This window comes from Nanorana parkeri, unplaced genomic scaffold (assembly GCF_000935625.1).
Source record: "Nanorana parkeri isolate BGI_ZX_2015 unplaced genomic scaffold, ASM93562v1 scaffold593, whole genome shotgun sequence".
Classification (NCBI taxonomy): domain Eukaryota; kingdom Metazoa; phylum Chordata; class Amphibia; order Anura; family Dicroglossidae; genus Nanorana; species Nanorana parkeri.
Genome location: NW_017306861.1, coordinates 303,197 through 318,226, shown reverse-complemented (window position 1 = coordinate 318,226; position 15,030 = coordinate 303,197). Strand labels below are relative to the sequence as shown.

General features: G+C 45.1%; 1 protein-coding gene across 1 annotated transcript in view; it reads left to right on the top strand.

Annotated features, from left to right (window-relative positions):
* Positions 1-15,030, top strand: part of FAM135B (family with sequence similarity 135 member B) — a 54,083-nt gene that overhangs the window by 9,250 nt on the left and 29,803 nt on the right. Inside the window, exons 6-8 of the mRNA XM_018562706.1 lie at positions 331-457; positions 2,787-2,940; positions 4,634-4,683. Of these exons, the coding sequence (XP_018418208.1) occupies positions 331-457; positions 2,787-2,940; positions 4,634-4,683 (331 nt within the window). The remainder of the gene's footprint in view (positions 1-330; positions 458-2,786; positions 2,941-4,633; positions 4,684-15,030) is intronic.

Sequence of the window (15,030 nt, the reverse complement as noted above, 5' to 3'; positions counted from 1 at the left end):
TATATATATATATAATTGCATTGTGACCAAACAGCAAAAGGGATGGTGGGGCATGAAGCAGTCCTCAAAGTACTTTTTGTCAAGATGATTGCACCAAACCTACCACATAAGTAACCGAGTTCTTTCTACAATCTTAACAGCTAGAGCTAATTTAGTGTAAAACCAAGTTTGATGCCTTTTTAATTAATTCATAAAAGCAACCTGGATCTTTACATTTCACATTTAATAAAGAATTGTATTGCCAATGTAAGCCAGGTTCTAGCACACAACTATATGTTATTGTTTCATTGTCTTCAATCCTTATTTCCTGATGCTTATATCGTCTTCTAGTTTTGTTCGTCCGGTAAGAGGCTCCTGGTTAGGAAAAAGCAACCAAGAACTGGCGACAGACCAGACGAGCGTTTCACTCGAGAATCTGGTCTTTGGAGCTGCGTACTGCAAACCCCCATCTCCAGAGGTAAGAAATGGAGCAGAGGCCTCACAAAGTAGGGTGTATGTACTGACGACATAGGGACTGCTCAACTGTGAACAGTTTCTATTGATTTAGTAAATCAACTCAATTGCATTGTAAATAGAGATGAGTGTATTTCTGAAAAGTTTGATTAGTTGTGGGTCAGTCAAACTTTTTAACAACAAGCAAGCTTAGGAAATTTGGAAGAAGTTCTATTGAAGTCAATAGGAAAACAAAGCAGGCTACAGTGTCTATTGCAGAGCAGGAGGTGATGCAAAATTGTGTACAATGGTTTGGGAAGCTCCTGCCAGCTCTGCTTGATTAAATGATAGGGCCAAAAGAATTAAAGTACTGGGTCATAGTCTGGGGGAATAAAAAAAAACAGCAGTCCTAAAAATATTCTACCAGAGATAGGAAAATGGAAGGGTGTAATCTGGTGGCCCTGGTAGTCAAGATAATGGTGCCCAGGCAGCAGCAGAAGAAGATATAAGGCAGCTGTTTGGGAGCCCCAAACTAGCCAAAACATTGCATTTGGTTTGGGATATCCAAAACCATTAAAATTTTGGGTTGAATCTAACACTGTTCATATTTCAATTTGTTTAAAAATTGATTTAAACATAATAAAGCTTAGTGCCAGAAAATGCCCATTATTTAAATGAAAATAATTTTATATGTTTGGCTTACCAGGGAAGAATTTATTTCACTGTCTGTCCAAGTGAAATCAGGACAACAGATGACCTGGATAGTAAAGCATAGACAGTAATACAAATTTTAAAATGCTGTAACCTTTTCCCGTAATAGCAGAAGATTAATTTTTTGTTGTTGTGCATTTCCCATCACTTCCTTTCCCACTGACGCCTTTTCACTGGGGCATAGAATGTAAATGTTAAATTTCTTATCAATGGGGACACGGAGCAAGAAAAAAAGAGAGAGAGTCTTAACCATTTGCTGATTTTGTTTAACCCCTTCATGACTGAGCTAGTTTTTAGTTTCTGTTCCTAAATGACTGACACACTTTTTACATTTTTGCTGTGTGATTCTTCCACAGCAGCAAGTTTTGATTATTATTATTATTTTTAGAATTTTTTTTTTTTTAAAGATTACTCAATAGTGAGGCATTAATTAATGACTGGAACTGCTGAGAATCAGCAGTTACCAGCATTACAGAGGCTAATATAACTCGGCACGTACAGTGTACGTGGCCAGTCATATAGCTACTTTGTGACGGGACGTACACTGTACGTCTCCCGTCACGAAGGGGTTAAAGCAATTTTGTTTTTAAGTATGTTCACCAGTGGTGGTCAACTTGCTGTAGGGACCTCAACTGCAGCCCTTGACATCACCAGAGGGCCACACATAATATTCAGTAAATATCATTCTACAGAAAGTAGCCAGAGACTTCAGACATGCAACAGAAGATGGCCAGAGACTGCAGATATACTTCAGGAGCTGTACAAGTGATCTAGGTGTACGGCCGCCTGATCACTTGCACTTGCACCAATCACTTGCTCCGCCTGATCACTTCCACGAAGCTGCGCAGGCATTGCAGGGAGTTCCTGTTGGGGGAAGCTGTGTGGGAAGCCCTTTCCTGGCTCCCCTACTGTCTTTATAGGGCCCAAGGCCCGGTACGGGAGGGCTGGCTGTATCCCCCTATCAGTTGCCCTGGCTGTCTGCTCATCCTCTGTGTTGGTCTGGTGACCACTGTTTTAATGTTCACCAGTGATGGGCAAAACCCAACATTTTACTGTTGTCACCAGAACAGGAATAGAGGGAACTCTTTCAATAAGGAAATTTGTTTTTGTGACAACTGTCTAAGAGGGGAATTCTTTTCACCTAGAAATTTCCTCTCACTTACTTTGCATCTCTGGGCCAGGAAATAAGGAAAACCCTCCTCAATTGGAGACGGAAAAAAACACCCACTACAGGCTTGCTGCATAAAACTAAAGGAGGGGGGCGGAAACAAGACCACTCTGCACAAAGTAAGAGAGAGCAAAGATGTGGGAGGGGCCAAGTAGGCTCCAACCGCTACAGGCTGCCTGCAGATAACTACATGTGGGGGGTAGACTAGACCAGTCACCCTGCACAAGGGGAGAGAGCCGCAACAACCGGTCTTTATTACAGGAAACTCCCCCCACTGGATTACTGCACAGATCTGGAAAAAATACACAAATCTCAAGAAGAATACACATGGATCTTGTAGGAGCACAATATTGGACTTTCCCAGACTTCAGCTTTAACCTTTCCCTGTTCTAGCCACAACTAAAAGACATTACTTTATATATACTTTAATACAGCTGTTGAGTCACTGCATTTGATTTTATGTTTTGCCTTGCAGGGAAATTGCTATGTGCCATCAGAGACATGCATCCAACATGCCTACAAGTGGCACAGAGATCTTTGCCAGCTGCTGCTGTCTGCACACAATGGGCTTTCCTCTTACTATTCCAGCCTTCTAAAGGAAATACCAAATTTATCCCAAGTTGACATAGGTAAGTGAATTCCTAATGGATACATAAGTAGCAATTAGGTTTATGGGATCATAATGAGCAGATCGTATTTTTTCCCCAGAGTGGAGCAAATGGCAGCCAACATACCATTGCCACTGATTCCTGATGTCCCAGAGAATCCATTTGCTCCTTTAGAAAAATGAAGATGTCCAAGGGATCCCTTACCAGTTCTTGTCTTCTCCAAGCTCTTTCCTTGTACTGCACCATGGGCTCCTTGCCTTCACTTTCTGACCTCCGGTCACATTAGAACTGCTGACCTTGGGTAGGACCTAGAAAGGAATAATAGTATTTTTCATGGGCTGTGATTTCACTGGGAGTGGCTGCATATCATCATATAATGCTGGCCATAGATGGCTTGAATATCAGCTTCTCAAATGGCCAACATTCGAGCCATGGGTTGCCCTGGCTCAACAGACTTTGATTTAAAATTTCAGGGCACATCCACCTGAATGCAGTAGCCAGCAGTGGAAACTCCTTAATTCATACTCTTTAGCATGGGTGGAGGCAGGGGTGTCCCTAGTCTTTTTGTTTGAGGCAGCTGGAGGAGGGGGGCTGAGGACCAGCATTCCCGGCCAGCTACTGGTAACCAGTGACATCAGGGAGGTCCAGTGTCCCGTCAAGCCCAAGGCAACTAGTGACATAACTGGTTGCCAGGAGCTCAGCGGGACACTGGCAAGAGATGTGTATGGCCCTTACACTTCTACCTGTCTGGCTCTTAGCAACCTGGTTGGCTCTGGCTGGAAAGGGGGTGGCAGGCACACTGCAAACTGCGAAGCAGAGCTGCCATGCCTCATAAGGCGTGTCAAGTCCCTGTTGTGGCCATGCACCAGGCCAGTTCAGGAAGGGGCTCACTTGCACACAGGAGCACCTCACTGGGAATATGAAAGATAGCAGAGGGTGGTTCTTTTGGGGAGGAAAGGGCAGGTGAAAGCCACAGTGTATAGACTGTTGTGTCATGAGCAGTGTGTGTTGCCAAATTATCATGAATTTCAGTTTAACATTTGGCGTCCATCCACCAAACGGGTTAACCTGCCTTATTGTTTCTCATCATAGGTCAATGTGGACCCTCTGTATCACCAATGGTAGATGTTGGCTTTTACAAGGTGCAGATTCTGAGTACTAGTCTTCATCAGGGACCCCTGGAAGATTTGATTGGATAGAATGGAACGTAAGACACAGGCCTGAGGAGGAAGCATTTAGGCAGAGGTGTACCAAGTGTAAGATTAAAGCCTGAGACATGGGGGCATGCAAAGATGAACCAGGGTAGCAGTTAAGATTTTTAGCTCACACGGAGCAGCTGGAACCTTTTTGTTGGGGCACTAAACATAATTAATTTTTGCCACCTGCTAAAAGCTCCTATTTAGACCAGCATATGGCATGTGCCTAATTCCAACATACCTAACCTATGGCTGGCATGAGAGAATACCCGATGAATAAAGGACCAGTGGCTACCCATAAGAGATGAATTGGAGCAGCCAGTTCCTGTAAATGCCACTTTCTTCCTCTCGTTAACTCTGGTCGTAGGATTTTTACCTCTGACTTTGCAGCAATCTTTATATCTCTTACAGTCCCTAAAAGGCGGTCTCATGCCTTCTACTAGGGATGAACCATGTATTATCACATCATACCTACAGGGATTAGATGGTTACTGACACGGTCTCTTTTTTTTTCCTAGAGGAATTGGTGCCTGAAAAAACTTTGATCCAGCTCTGCAGCCAACTGCAGGTAAGTCATCGCCATAGACTCACCTCCATCCTGAAAGCCCGGTGTCTCATTCATGTAATTCCCCCCACCATATCTCCTCTGGGGTAGTCCCTGACAGGTGACATGTGAGTGTGAGTGGATACTTAGTGTAAGTAACGCCAAATCCTTAAAGGCCCATTCAGATCTATGTGCTGCATTGGTAAGGTAACACACGTTCTCATGCATCAACAGGTCCATTAACATGCACTGCCAATAATTAAGGCAGCTCGTTCATTTGAGCTGCCAACAAACCACAACACAAATTGGAAATGCACCATGTTTTTTGAAGCAGCGCACTACGGTGTCAGTGTTAACATGTTACGGGGAGCTGCAATGCTCCGGCATTGGGGGTTGCATTGGACTAGTGCATTGGGGTACCTTTTTAAAAGGAAAGACAATGCACCATGGTACATACATTATTGCAGTAAATCTAAATTGGCCCTGAATTATACACGTGTTTCCCCATGCCCCTGATAGCATTAAAAGGACATTAACAATTATTGTTTAATTTAAATCTAGAAAATCCATTGTATTTAATTGACTTCATTTTTTTGCCTTCTGACTTCCTCTTTTGTGGTGACAATGCTCACCTACTGCTTATAAAGCAGCAATAGTGTTGTCACTAAAGCAGCAATATGTGTTCCCACTGTGGGACTGCAGATAGTCATGCGACCTGTGCAACTTGCCTTTCCCTGCCTACTTTACAAAAAGTACAGGGACCATGGGGAACAAAAGTAGCCACCCTCCAGAAGGAAGGACAGTGTCAGCACCAGATGATTTTAGGATCTACAGCCGAGTGATACACAAATAAGATACAGTTTTGGTAATAGTTAAGGTCCCTGAATGCATTTTTAAAATTTACCTCCTGAGTTTAGTGTTAGAGTTTTTAGTTTGGGCCAAGTGGTGGCTTTGTCCAGACCGCATTTGCCGACCCGCACTGGGTTACGGCTGCAGGACAGGTGATACACTGACCTCTGAGTACCCCCCCTGCCATCTGTACAGAGCGGGAACACAAATTTGTTAGAGAAGAGGCCGGATAGAGGGGCATTTGTCTGGCCCGCTCTCTTATCACCCGTGGAGGAGTAGGACCACTAGACAGGGTACTGGGGAGCCATGAGGCTGCATTGTGAGGTGGAGGTCATTAACCGGATGCTGTCTACATTTTGCATGAAAAACGGAGGGAAGGGCACTCGTGCTGTTCTCTCTGTGGGGAGACAGTAGGGGAAGAAGGGGTCCGGCCAGCGGGGGGCCTATCTACTTGAAGATCTGCACCCTGAAGGACAAGGCTGGATCCAAGTATAAGGTGGGTCCTGGTTCTGTCACTATGACAACAGCGATGCTGCCAGTTACAGTGGCAACAGGAGAGCATCTTCTGCATGTAGTGGTGAAGAGGGCAGAAGTGACAACATGACTGTCGATGTTAAGTGAGGGGAAAGAGAATGGTATAGGACAGGGGTCACTAAATGGCAGTCCATGGTCCGGACATAGGCTGAGAGACAGTTCTGTCCGGACTGCGACTTGGACTTGGCCCGATGAAAATGTTGTTCACCGGACCTCCTTACATTTTAATTCACTACCCTGAATTATATCAACATTATGCCAGGGGGCAAATCATAAACCCAAAATCAGAAAAGTCGAGGCTTTAGTTAGTGTTAAGCAGAAAAGAAAATGCCAACAAAACAGAAGTTTTTCCAGTAACCATCAACTAAGTTTCTTCTGTTATTATATGAAACAAAATCAAACAAGAATTGTAAGTGGTTGCTACAGGCATGGCATTGCCCTATCTTCTGCTGCACTGAGCTGCAAAGCACAGGCCCTGGTAGGTGCCTTGGGATGCTAATTAATGAATGCTAGGTGCCTAGTGTACCGCTAGAGTGTAAATGGGCTCTTACAGATGTCAGGCAGATTCTAATGTGTATAGACAACCTTAGGCACATGTGGACCCTCCAAGAAATTGCAGCAGGATATTGCCAATGAAACACTGGGTGCAAAGACAGTTTGCCCTTAAAACGCTAATGTCTACCTTTCCCTGCAGAATTAGAGATGCTTCAGCAAGACTCTGAAACACACTCAGCACTGCCATCGATTAGCATTCCTCTCCATTATCCCGCTGAAGATAACCACATAACTAATAGCACAATTAACCTTTTTTCTATTAATTAAATGCAAATAGACCCCGGGCTATGTTTTTCCCATAGTGAATAATCTCCTTGCTGGAGCCAGGAAAGTGTTTAGTACTTTTTTTGGTCTCACGGGGAGTGGAAAGCATTTAATCACGCAGAATTCCAAGGGCTGCACAAATCAATCTTTAATGATACTGAAGATACAAAATGGAAGAAGATGCACTATATGGCCAAAAGTCTTTGAACACCTGACCATCAAGCCTAAATGGGCATCACATCTTAAAACCATGGGCATTGATGTTTCATCCCCCCCCCCCTTCTCTCTATAACAGCCTACACTCTTCTGGGAAGGTTTTTCACATTACATTGGAGTGTGGTCTGTGGGAATTTGTGTCCATTAGCAAAAGAGTATTTGTGAGGTTAGGTACTGATGTAGAAGACCTTTACTTTCAATCTTTCCCACAATTTGACCAGTAGTGTTGAGGTGAGGGCTTTGTGCTGGTCACTTAAGTTTCTCCTCCCCAAGCTGGTCATACTATGTCTTTATGGAGCTGGCTTTGTACACAGGGCCACAGTCAAGGGCCTTCACCAAACTGTTGGTGTCAGAATGGCGACAACATCAATTTTAGACCCTTTAGCTACATACGCCGCGACCCACTGCAGAGGGTGTCGCGACCCACGAGTTGAGAACCACTGCTGTAAAGGATAGCCAATGAAAGGCAGTAGGTGTACCTGAGAATTGCAGGTCATCAGCTGGCTTTGGGTAGGGCAAAGCACCACAGCACAAGGTATACCTGGGAGCTGGATCTGCAGAGGAGGAACCACACTGAGGTAAAATGGGAGCTAGATCAGGATCACTGTGGAACAAAATTCTTAAAAGTAAGAGGATTATTCTGTATGAGAGCAGGTGATGTGGGATGTCCAAAGGTGCTGAGTCTATGAATCAAGTGTTATTCACCAAGGACCTCTTCATGGGGGTTGAGACTGGGTGCTGATCCCAAGTCATAATCCCTGGTCTGCTGTGCTTCAAGCACCACAGGCCAAGGGTTGGAAGCAGTGGCATCACAAGGGGGGTGCGGCCCGCACCCGGGTGCCACCATTGGAGGGGTGACTGCGTCATTTTGGTGTCACCCCCCTCTGAAAAGTCGGGCGCTCGGTCATGGACCGAACGCCCGACAGTATCAGGAGAGAGGAGGGGACCCGGCGGCATACCTTATTCCTTAAAAAAAGGATAAACTGTATCTAATCCCAAAAACAGGAACAGCGTTGTCACCCTAAGATAGGAAGTGTGTAAGGACTACAGAAGATTTCATAGATATCTGTACAAAGAGGGACAACTGAGGAGAAAAGAGGGACAGAGTTTTGTTTCCAATGAGGGACAGTTGGGAGGTATGTTAGGAGCTCACTGGATTTTTCTGGCAGCGTCAAAGGATAAAACAAAACGCTTTCAATAATTTATTTAATGGAGCAAATTTGAGAAGTTAATTGTTACATTTTACAGACACTTTAACCTGCTGAGATACGCCATTTTCCCTCAGTGGGGTCCCATCTGACCCCAGATCCTTAGTAACCAGGGCCAGATTCCCCACAAGGCCACAGAGACCCAGCCTCGGGATGGCAGGGAGCAGAGGGGCGTCAGGGGTATAGAATCTCAACGTCCAGGACGTGCAGTCCGGGCGACAGGCGAGTAGTTGTTTTCTACATTTAGCCCTGCTTTGGGCAAGCAGGGCTAAATGTAGAGCGGGGAAGCCGCTCGTTCGTTTACAAGTGATCTCGGCGATATCACCAAGATTACTGGTAATAACACTGCAGGTCCGTCCTCCCCTCTGCCCCCTGCCATGTACCTCTTTCCTTGCTGGAGATCTTCAGGCGCCATCCTCCCGGCTCTGTCCTCCCCCCGCCACCCCCCTGTGGTGAGCGGGGAGCAGAGCGAAGAACGTCCGTTCTCCACTCAGGTCCGTGTAAACAGTGAGTTGGACTTGTGATATCAATACGGTTAAAGTGACATTAAACCCTCAGATTTTTTAACATAAACCAATACTGTAATGTGTGCCTTACTGTAATCCATGGTAGTTTCCCTTCTCTTTGCTGTTCTTCCTTTTAAATCCGTATCTCTTCTCATGGTGGGGGAGAACTTCCCTTTGCAGCTGAGTGCCTCTTCCTGTAGTGCTGGCTCAGGTTGTGAACCTACACACAGACACCATGTATCCATTCCAGAGACAAGGCAGTCAGCTGCAAAACAGAAGTTCTCCCCCAGCATGAGAAGAGAGAAGGATTTAAAAGGAAGGGCAGCAAAGATAATGGACTAGGAACCTGGCCTTGGGGCAGCAGAGAGTAAATCCAGCCCTGCTAGTGACTGTGCAGGGAGTATGGTGCCACCCTTGTATGACTACAGTTCCGAACTATACACAGAAGTAAGCTATTTAAAACATTAACACTCTTGGCAAACCCCGTTTTTTACGCTTTAGCAGGACAAACGTCCTGCTCCTCTCAGGATTTATCTGGGACTGTAGGCCAGCTCGTGTGCTCCGGCGAGGTCATCTCTGAGCCTTTATAACTGGTACATAATTGAATAATTCCGAGCAATAAACACAATCCTTGATGCGCACAGCAGCTTGAAAGGCTAATTAGATTGCAGCGCCGTTTGATCCGAGGCTTTTCTGCTGCACGTCAGCCATTGTCTCCAGCCGCCTCTGAAGCCGAACATCTTAAAGTGTTTGCTCATTGCCGAGCAGAGCCGCTCGGAGGCCCCTCCGTATGACTTCAATAGTCTTTACTCAACTGGACCGTCTCCCCGCTGACACGCTTATCGCTAATTCCAGCAGCACAGCTTCTTTCTCTTTACAGAGTCTCCGCCGTTTAGATGTTCACATGTGCAGATCAAGAGGAAGACATGGAGTGATCGCTACGGAGGAACCCGGGGACACAGGCTTCTAATTTTAGCTGCATTGCTTTGGAACTTCCAAAATCATTTTGGGCAGATTGACAGCCGATTTGGACAAAATGACCCCATTTAATTTTACACCACCCCTTCCCCACACCTTGCACCTGTCTTTTGTTAAAATTGCCTTCATACATACGTTTTTGATGTGGGTGGTTTTCTCCTGCAGCGCAGGCTTCATTTCTGAATAACCATACTGTGAGCCCTGGCCGACGTGGTGTCACACTCTTAGGGGGTGTGTCCATGACAGCCTGGGCTCAAAGGAAGTGGGTTTAATAGTGTTGGCCATGCTACATGTGCTGACAAGGAACATGCTGATGTTCCTTGTCAGCACATGTAGCATGGCCAACACTAGAGAGAGCAGACTGATGACTCATGGGTACCCTGTTGCTCCTAAAGGAGACCTGTGTGGGCAACCTCTTTTTCCATAGTTCTCAGGGTCAGGGGAAGACATATACTGTGTCCTCCCGTCCAAAACTCAGCATATAGCAGGCAATTGCCCGCTATATGCTGAGTGCGCCGCAGCTGGGACGGATCTTGACATTACTGTTGAAATCCACACAGCTGACTCTGCTTCCCTGGAAGCAGAGCCAGCTGTGACCTCCCTCACCCCCATCCGTTCCTCTAGTGAGGGCTGAAGGATCGGAGAGGAGTCGAGAATCCCTGCTGGGAGTGGTAACCGACACTACAGGGAGATGATCAGGAAGTAAGCGGATCGGCAGTATGTTTTTTCGATCACTTCCCGATCAATAGAGCTGATGTGCGACAGTTTCAATGTTGGCTCTAGCTATGGGGGTGAGTACAATTCACTCACCCCATAGTTCTCTAACTGTCTAACAGTACCTTAGAATTGCATTTTCGACTAAGCTGTGCTTGGGTTCTGGCTGTGCTTTCTAGAAAGGGCTGTCAGGATAAGACCATCGTTCCCACTTTGGTTAAAATATTCCCCTTTTATGTATTCCAGCTGTGTCTGTACTTGCTTGCTTTAAATACACAGTCCACCTTTAAACTCTTCCCAACAGGCCATTATAAATCAACAGGCAATAGGTGGCACGGTTATTCAGAGCGGACGTACCTGTACTGCCTTGGTTATTTACCAAAAAAATTATGGCAAAATATATGATCAACTTGGGTTTTCTACTTTTCATAAAGTGGGCCATTTGGGGGGCGGGGAAGTTGGGTTGTGAGTTGCACTGTCTTGACATTTTTATTTACTATGTTCTAAAAAAGAAAGTAAGGGAAACCCGATGATTATTCAATACCACCAAAATAAAGCTCTCTCTGTGTCAATCAAATTATATTATTTTGGATATTGTTGCATAGCCTAGTAATTGTCAGTCAAACTATCTCAACACTGAAAACTGAAAACAATTTCTTGGATAGGAAGGGTGTAACATGTGGGTCCTAGGGTGGCTAAGGGCTTGTTTACACCAGTTAGTGCTTTCCAGTGTGGTTAGCAGCTAACCGCACTGGTAAATACTGTAATTGGTGTGAACAAGCCTTGATACCACATGTCATGTTATACCCATATTAAGGGTGTAACAGAACGTAAGGCTGCATACCCAAACCAATCCCCTGCCCCACATAGATCACAGGATGCATCGATCCTTACTCTTGCTATTAGACCTTTCTGCTGCTTTTGACACTGTTGACCTACAAGGGTGGCCTACAAGACTCTGCCCTTTCATTCTTCTCCTACCTAAGTGCTCCTTTACTGTCACTACAAATCTAACTCCCCCCCTCTTCCTGTAGGGGTCCCCGAAAGCTCTTCTTGGACCCCTTCTTTTCTCTATCTACACCCCCTCCCTTGATCAGTTAATGGCTTCCAATACCATCTCTAGGCCGATGAAACTCAAATCTATCGTTCTACTCGACAACTTACCCCATCGTCACCAAAGAAACCGCAAAACTACTCATCCACTCCCTTGTTATCTCTCGTCTTGACTATTGCAACTCCCTCCTCATTGGCCGACCTCTACACAGGCTATCTCGCCTTCAGTCTATCATGAATGCTGCTGCTAGACTTATTCAACTAATGAACCGCTCAGTGTCTGCAACCCTCCTCTGTCAATCCCTACACTGGCTTCCAATAGCCCAAAGGATAAAATTCTAAATATTAAAATCAAATCTATCTACAACTCTGCCCCTTGCTATATCTCAACCCTTGTCTCCAAGTATCACCCTAACCACCCACTCTGCTCTTCCAAAGACTTCCTGCTTTCCAGCTCCCTTGGCAGCTCCGCCCATGCTCATCCCCAGGACTTCACTAGAGTCTCTCCCATCCTCTGGAACTCTTTACCCCAACCTCTTTGTCCATCTCCTACTCTGACTGCCTTTAGGCGATCCCTAAAGACTCATCTCTTCAAACTAACCACTCAACCATCACGTTCTCAAACAATTCATCCCCACACAGCTACCTCTTCATGTATCACTTCCCCCTCTCTTTTAGATTATAAGCCGACACGGGCACGGCCCTCCTTACCATCTTGTCTTGAATTGTATCGTAATGGTCATGTCTTCCTTATATTGTAAAGCCCTGCGCAAACTGTTGGTGCTATATAAAATCTGTATAATAATAATACTGGAGAATCCTACTTTTCTTTGAATTTAGCACAGCTGTGTGCGGCTCCACCTAGTGTTTACTAACACTACTACGCCACCACAGCAGAGGAACTCAACACAGCTGCAGCAGCAGTGCAGTATCATCACCCAATTGTAGTCCAACCACATTTCCACCAGCCCCATAACAAAAGGTCCATACCTCCCGGTCCATACCTCCGTATGGACCTGGGGCTGGGGTAAACACCTCAAGAAACTGCATTGCACCCGTGATGTACTGATCACAGATGCAATGCTCTATAGGCTTCACTGCAAAAAAGTAGTTATAAACATTGATCATAAGATCAACGTTGCAGCATTTTTTTTGTGGAAGAGGTGGACCGTGCATTTAGGTTAAGGTGGGAAAAAAACCATCTTTGACCTGGGCGGTGCGAACATAACTGGTTCATTCATGGTAGGAATGTATTTATGTGAGCAGAAGAAAGTGTACCATGTGTACCATGCAAATTGTGGTGTCTCGTTGTTTAGTAGGCATGGTGAAAGGTTGTTGTCCCCAAAGGACATGGTTTATTGTGGCCATCTTCCAACATCAGCTGCTGGCATCTGATCTCTAGGCATCTCAGGAAGGAGGTTAGTGTTGGGAAACTTCCCTTTGCCAGATTTTGTAATGGAAGATCTGAATGGGGAGCAGGTATATTGGAATTCTGAATAGGGAGCAGGTAGCTATGAAGATCTGGTCCTTCTCTGATCAATGTCTGAATGATTAAGTATCTCCACTAAGAGCCACCACCCCAACATATGTCATCAGTACTCTTCCAAGGGAGCCAATAGTGCCTCATTGATTAGTAGGAATGATGAAAGGCGGGTGTTCCCAAAGGAAATGGTTTATTGTCCATATTTCAAATCAGCTGCCTGACATTTGGTCAAATGACATCTCAGAACCCTAAAGGTTGAAAGTTTAAAAGTTGATGTTGGAAAACTTCTTTTGTAATAAGTTGTAAGATCTGAATAGGGAGCACTTAGATGTGAAGATCTGAATGGGGAGCGGGTAAATCTGAAGATCTGAATCATCTGAAATTAGACCAACAGCATGTGTCACTGACTGTAGGTTTCACTATGATCAACGTCGTTAGTACTGGTCTGAGCGACCCAGATGCTGTATTGGAAGATCTGAATGGGCAACAGGTAGGTCTGAAGATCTGTATAGGGGAGCGGGTAGATCTGAATGGGGGAAAGTAGATCTGAAGATCTGAATGAGAAGCAGGCAGTGGCGTAACCAGCGTTATGGGCGCCCGGGGCAGAATTTTTTTTTCACCCCCCCAATATTATATAAACATCCACTGGAACTGTACCCCCCTCCCCCACACATATATATCAGCTAAGGAACTTCAAGTCCAAGTATGCCATCATTGTCCCTCCGGCTCGCGGCAGGTGCCCCCCGCCATCTATGCGCCCGGGGCGAACGCCCGCCCCCCGGTTGTTACGCTACTAGAAGCAGGTAGATCTGAATGGGAAGCAGGTAGATCTGAATGGTAAGCAGGTAGATCTAAATGGGAAGCAGGTAGATCTAAATGGGAAGCAGGTAGATCTAAATGGGAAGCAGGTAGATCTGAATGGGGAGCAGTTAGATCTGAATGGGAAGCAAGTAGATCTGAATGGGAAGCAGGTAGATTTGAATGGGAAGCAGGTAGATCTGAATGGGAAGCAGGTAGATCTGAATGGGAAGCAGGTAGATCTGAATGGGAAGCAGGTAGATCTGAATGGGAAGCAGGTAGATCTGAATGGGAAGCAGGTAGATCTGAATGGGAAGCAGGCAGATCTGAATGGGAAGCAGGCAGATCTGAATGGGAAGCAGGCAGATCTGAATGGGAAGCAGGTAGATCTGAATGGGAAGCAAGTAGATCTGAATGGGAAGCAGGTAGTTTTGAAGATCTGATTTGGCAGCAGCCCAATGCTCACCCCAGCAAGTGTCACCAACTGTGGTTCCCACTCAATGCCTGAATGGTTAGGTATCTCTACTCGGAGCCACCAGCCCAACATATCTTATTAGTACTGGTCGGAGCGTCAGATGCTTGTTCTACCATCACCCAACCCAGTCCACCCCGCCTGGAGTTCGCCTTCAAAGTAGATGCCAAACTAGCAGCCAAGAAAAAAAAAGAATTGGGTTACAGTGAATTAGATTAGAAGTGAAGGCGGAAATACCTTTAAGCCTTTAAAAACATGTTTCTTTTCACAGTGCTACGGCTATGAATAACCCTTTGAATGCGCTATAGATGTGCATGCCCATTAATTGTAATGTACACAATGACAGACGCTCAAGAATTAGAAGCAATACTATCTTATTACAATGAATTATGATTTAATAAACAAGTAATTAAGAAGCCAATGCCATGTTTAATCACAAATCTAATTTGCAGAATAGGTAAATATCTGCTCCATACTCCCTTATGTCTGTAGTAGCATCAGCCGTAGCATTTCCAATGAGAATTGTGGAATTAGGAGCCACCAGCTGGTGGTAATACAGCACCATCTAGTGACCACTGCAGGCCACGGTTATGAGTGTATACTGTGTGTGAAAGGAAGCCTGATAGTGAACAGTCAGTGCAAAATTATTATTATTATTATTAATACAATTATAAATAAAATAATAATAAAATAAAACAATATTAACCATAATAGTTATAATAATAATAATAATAATATTAA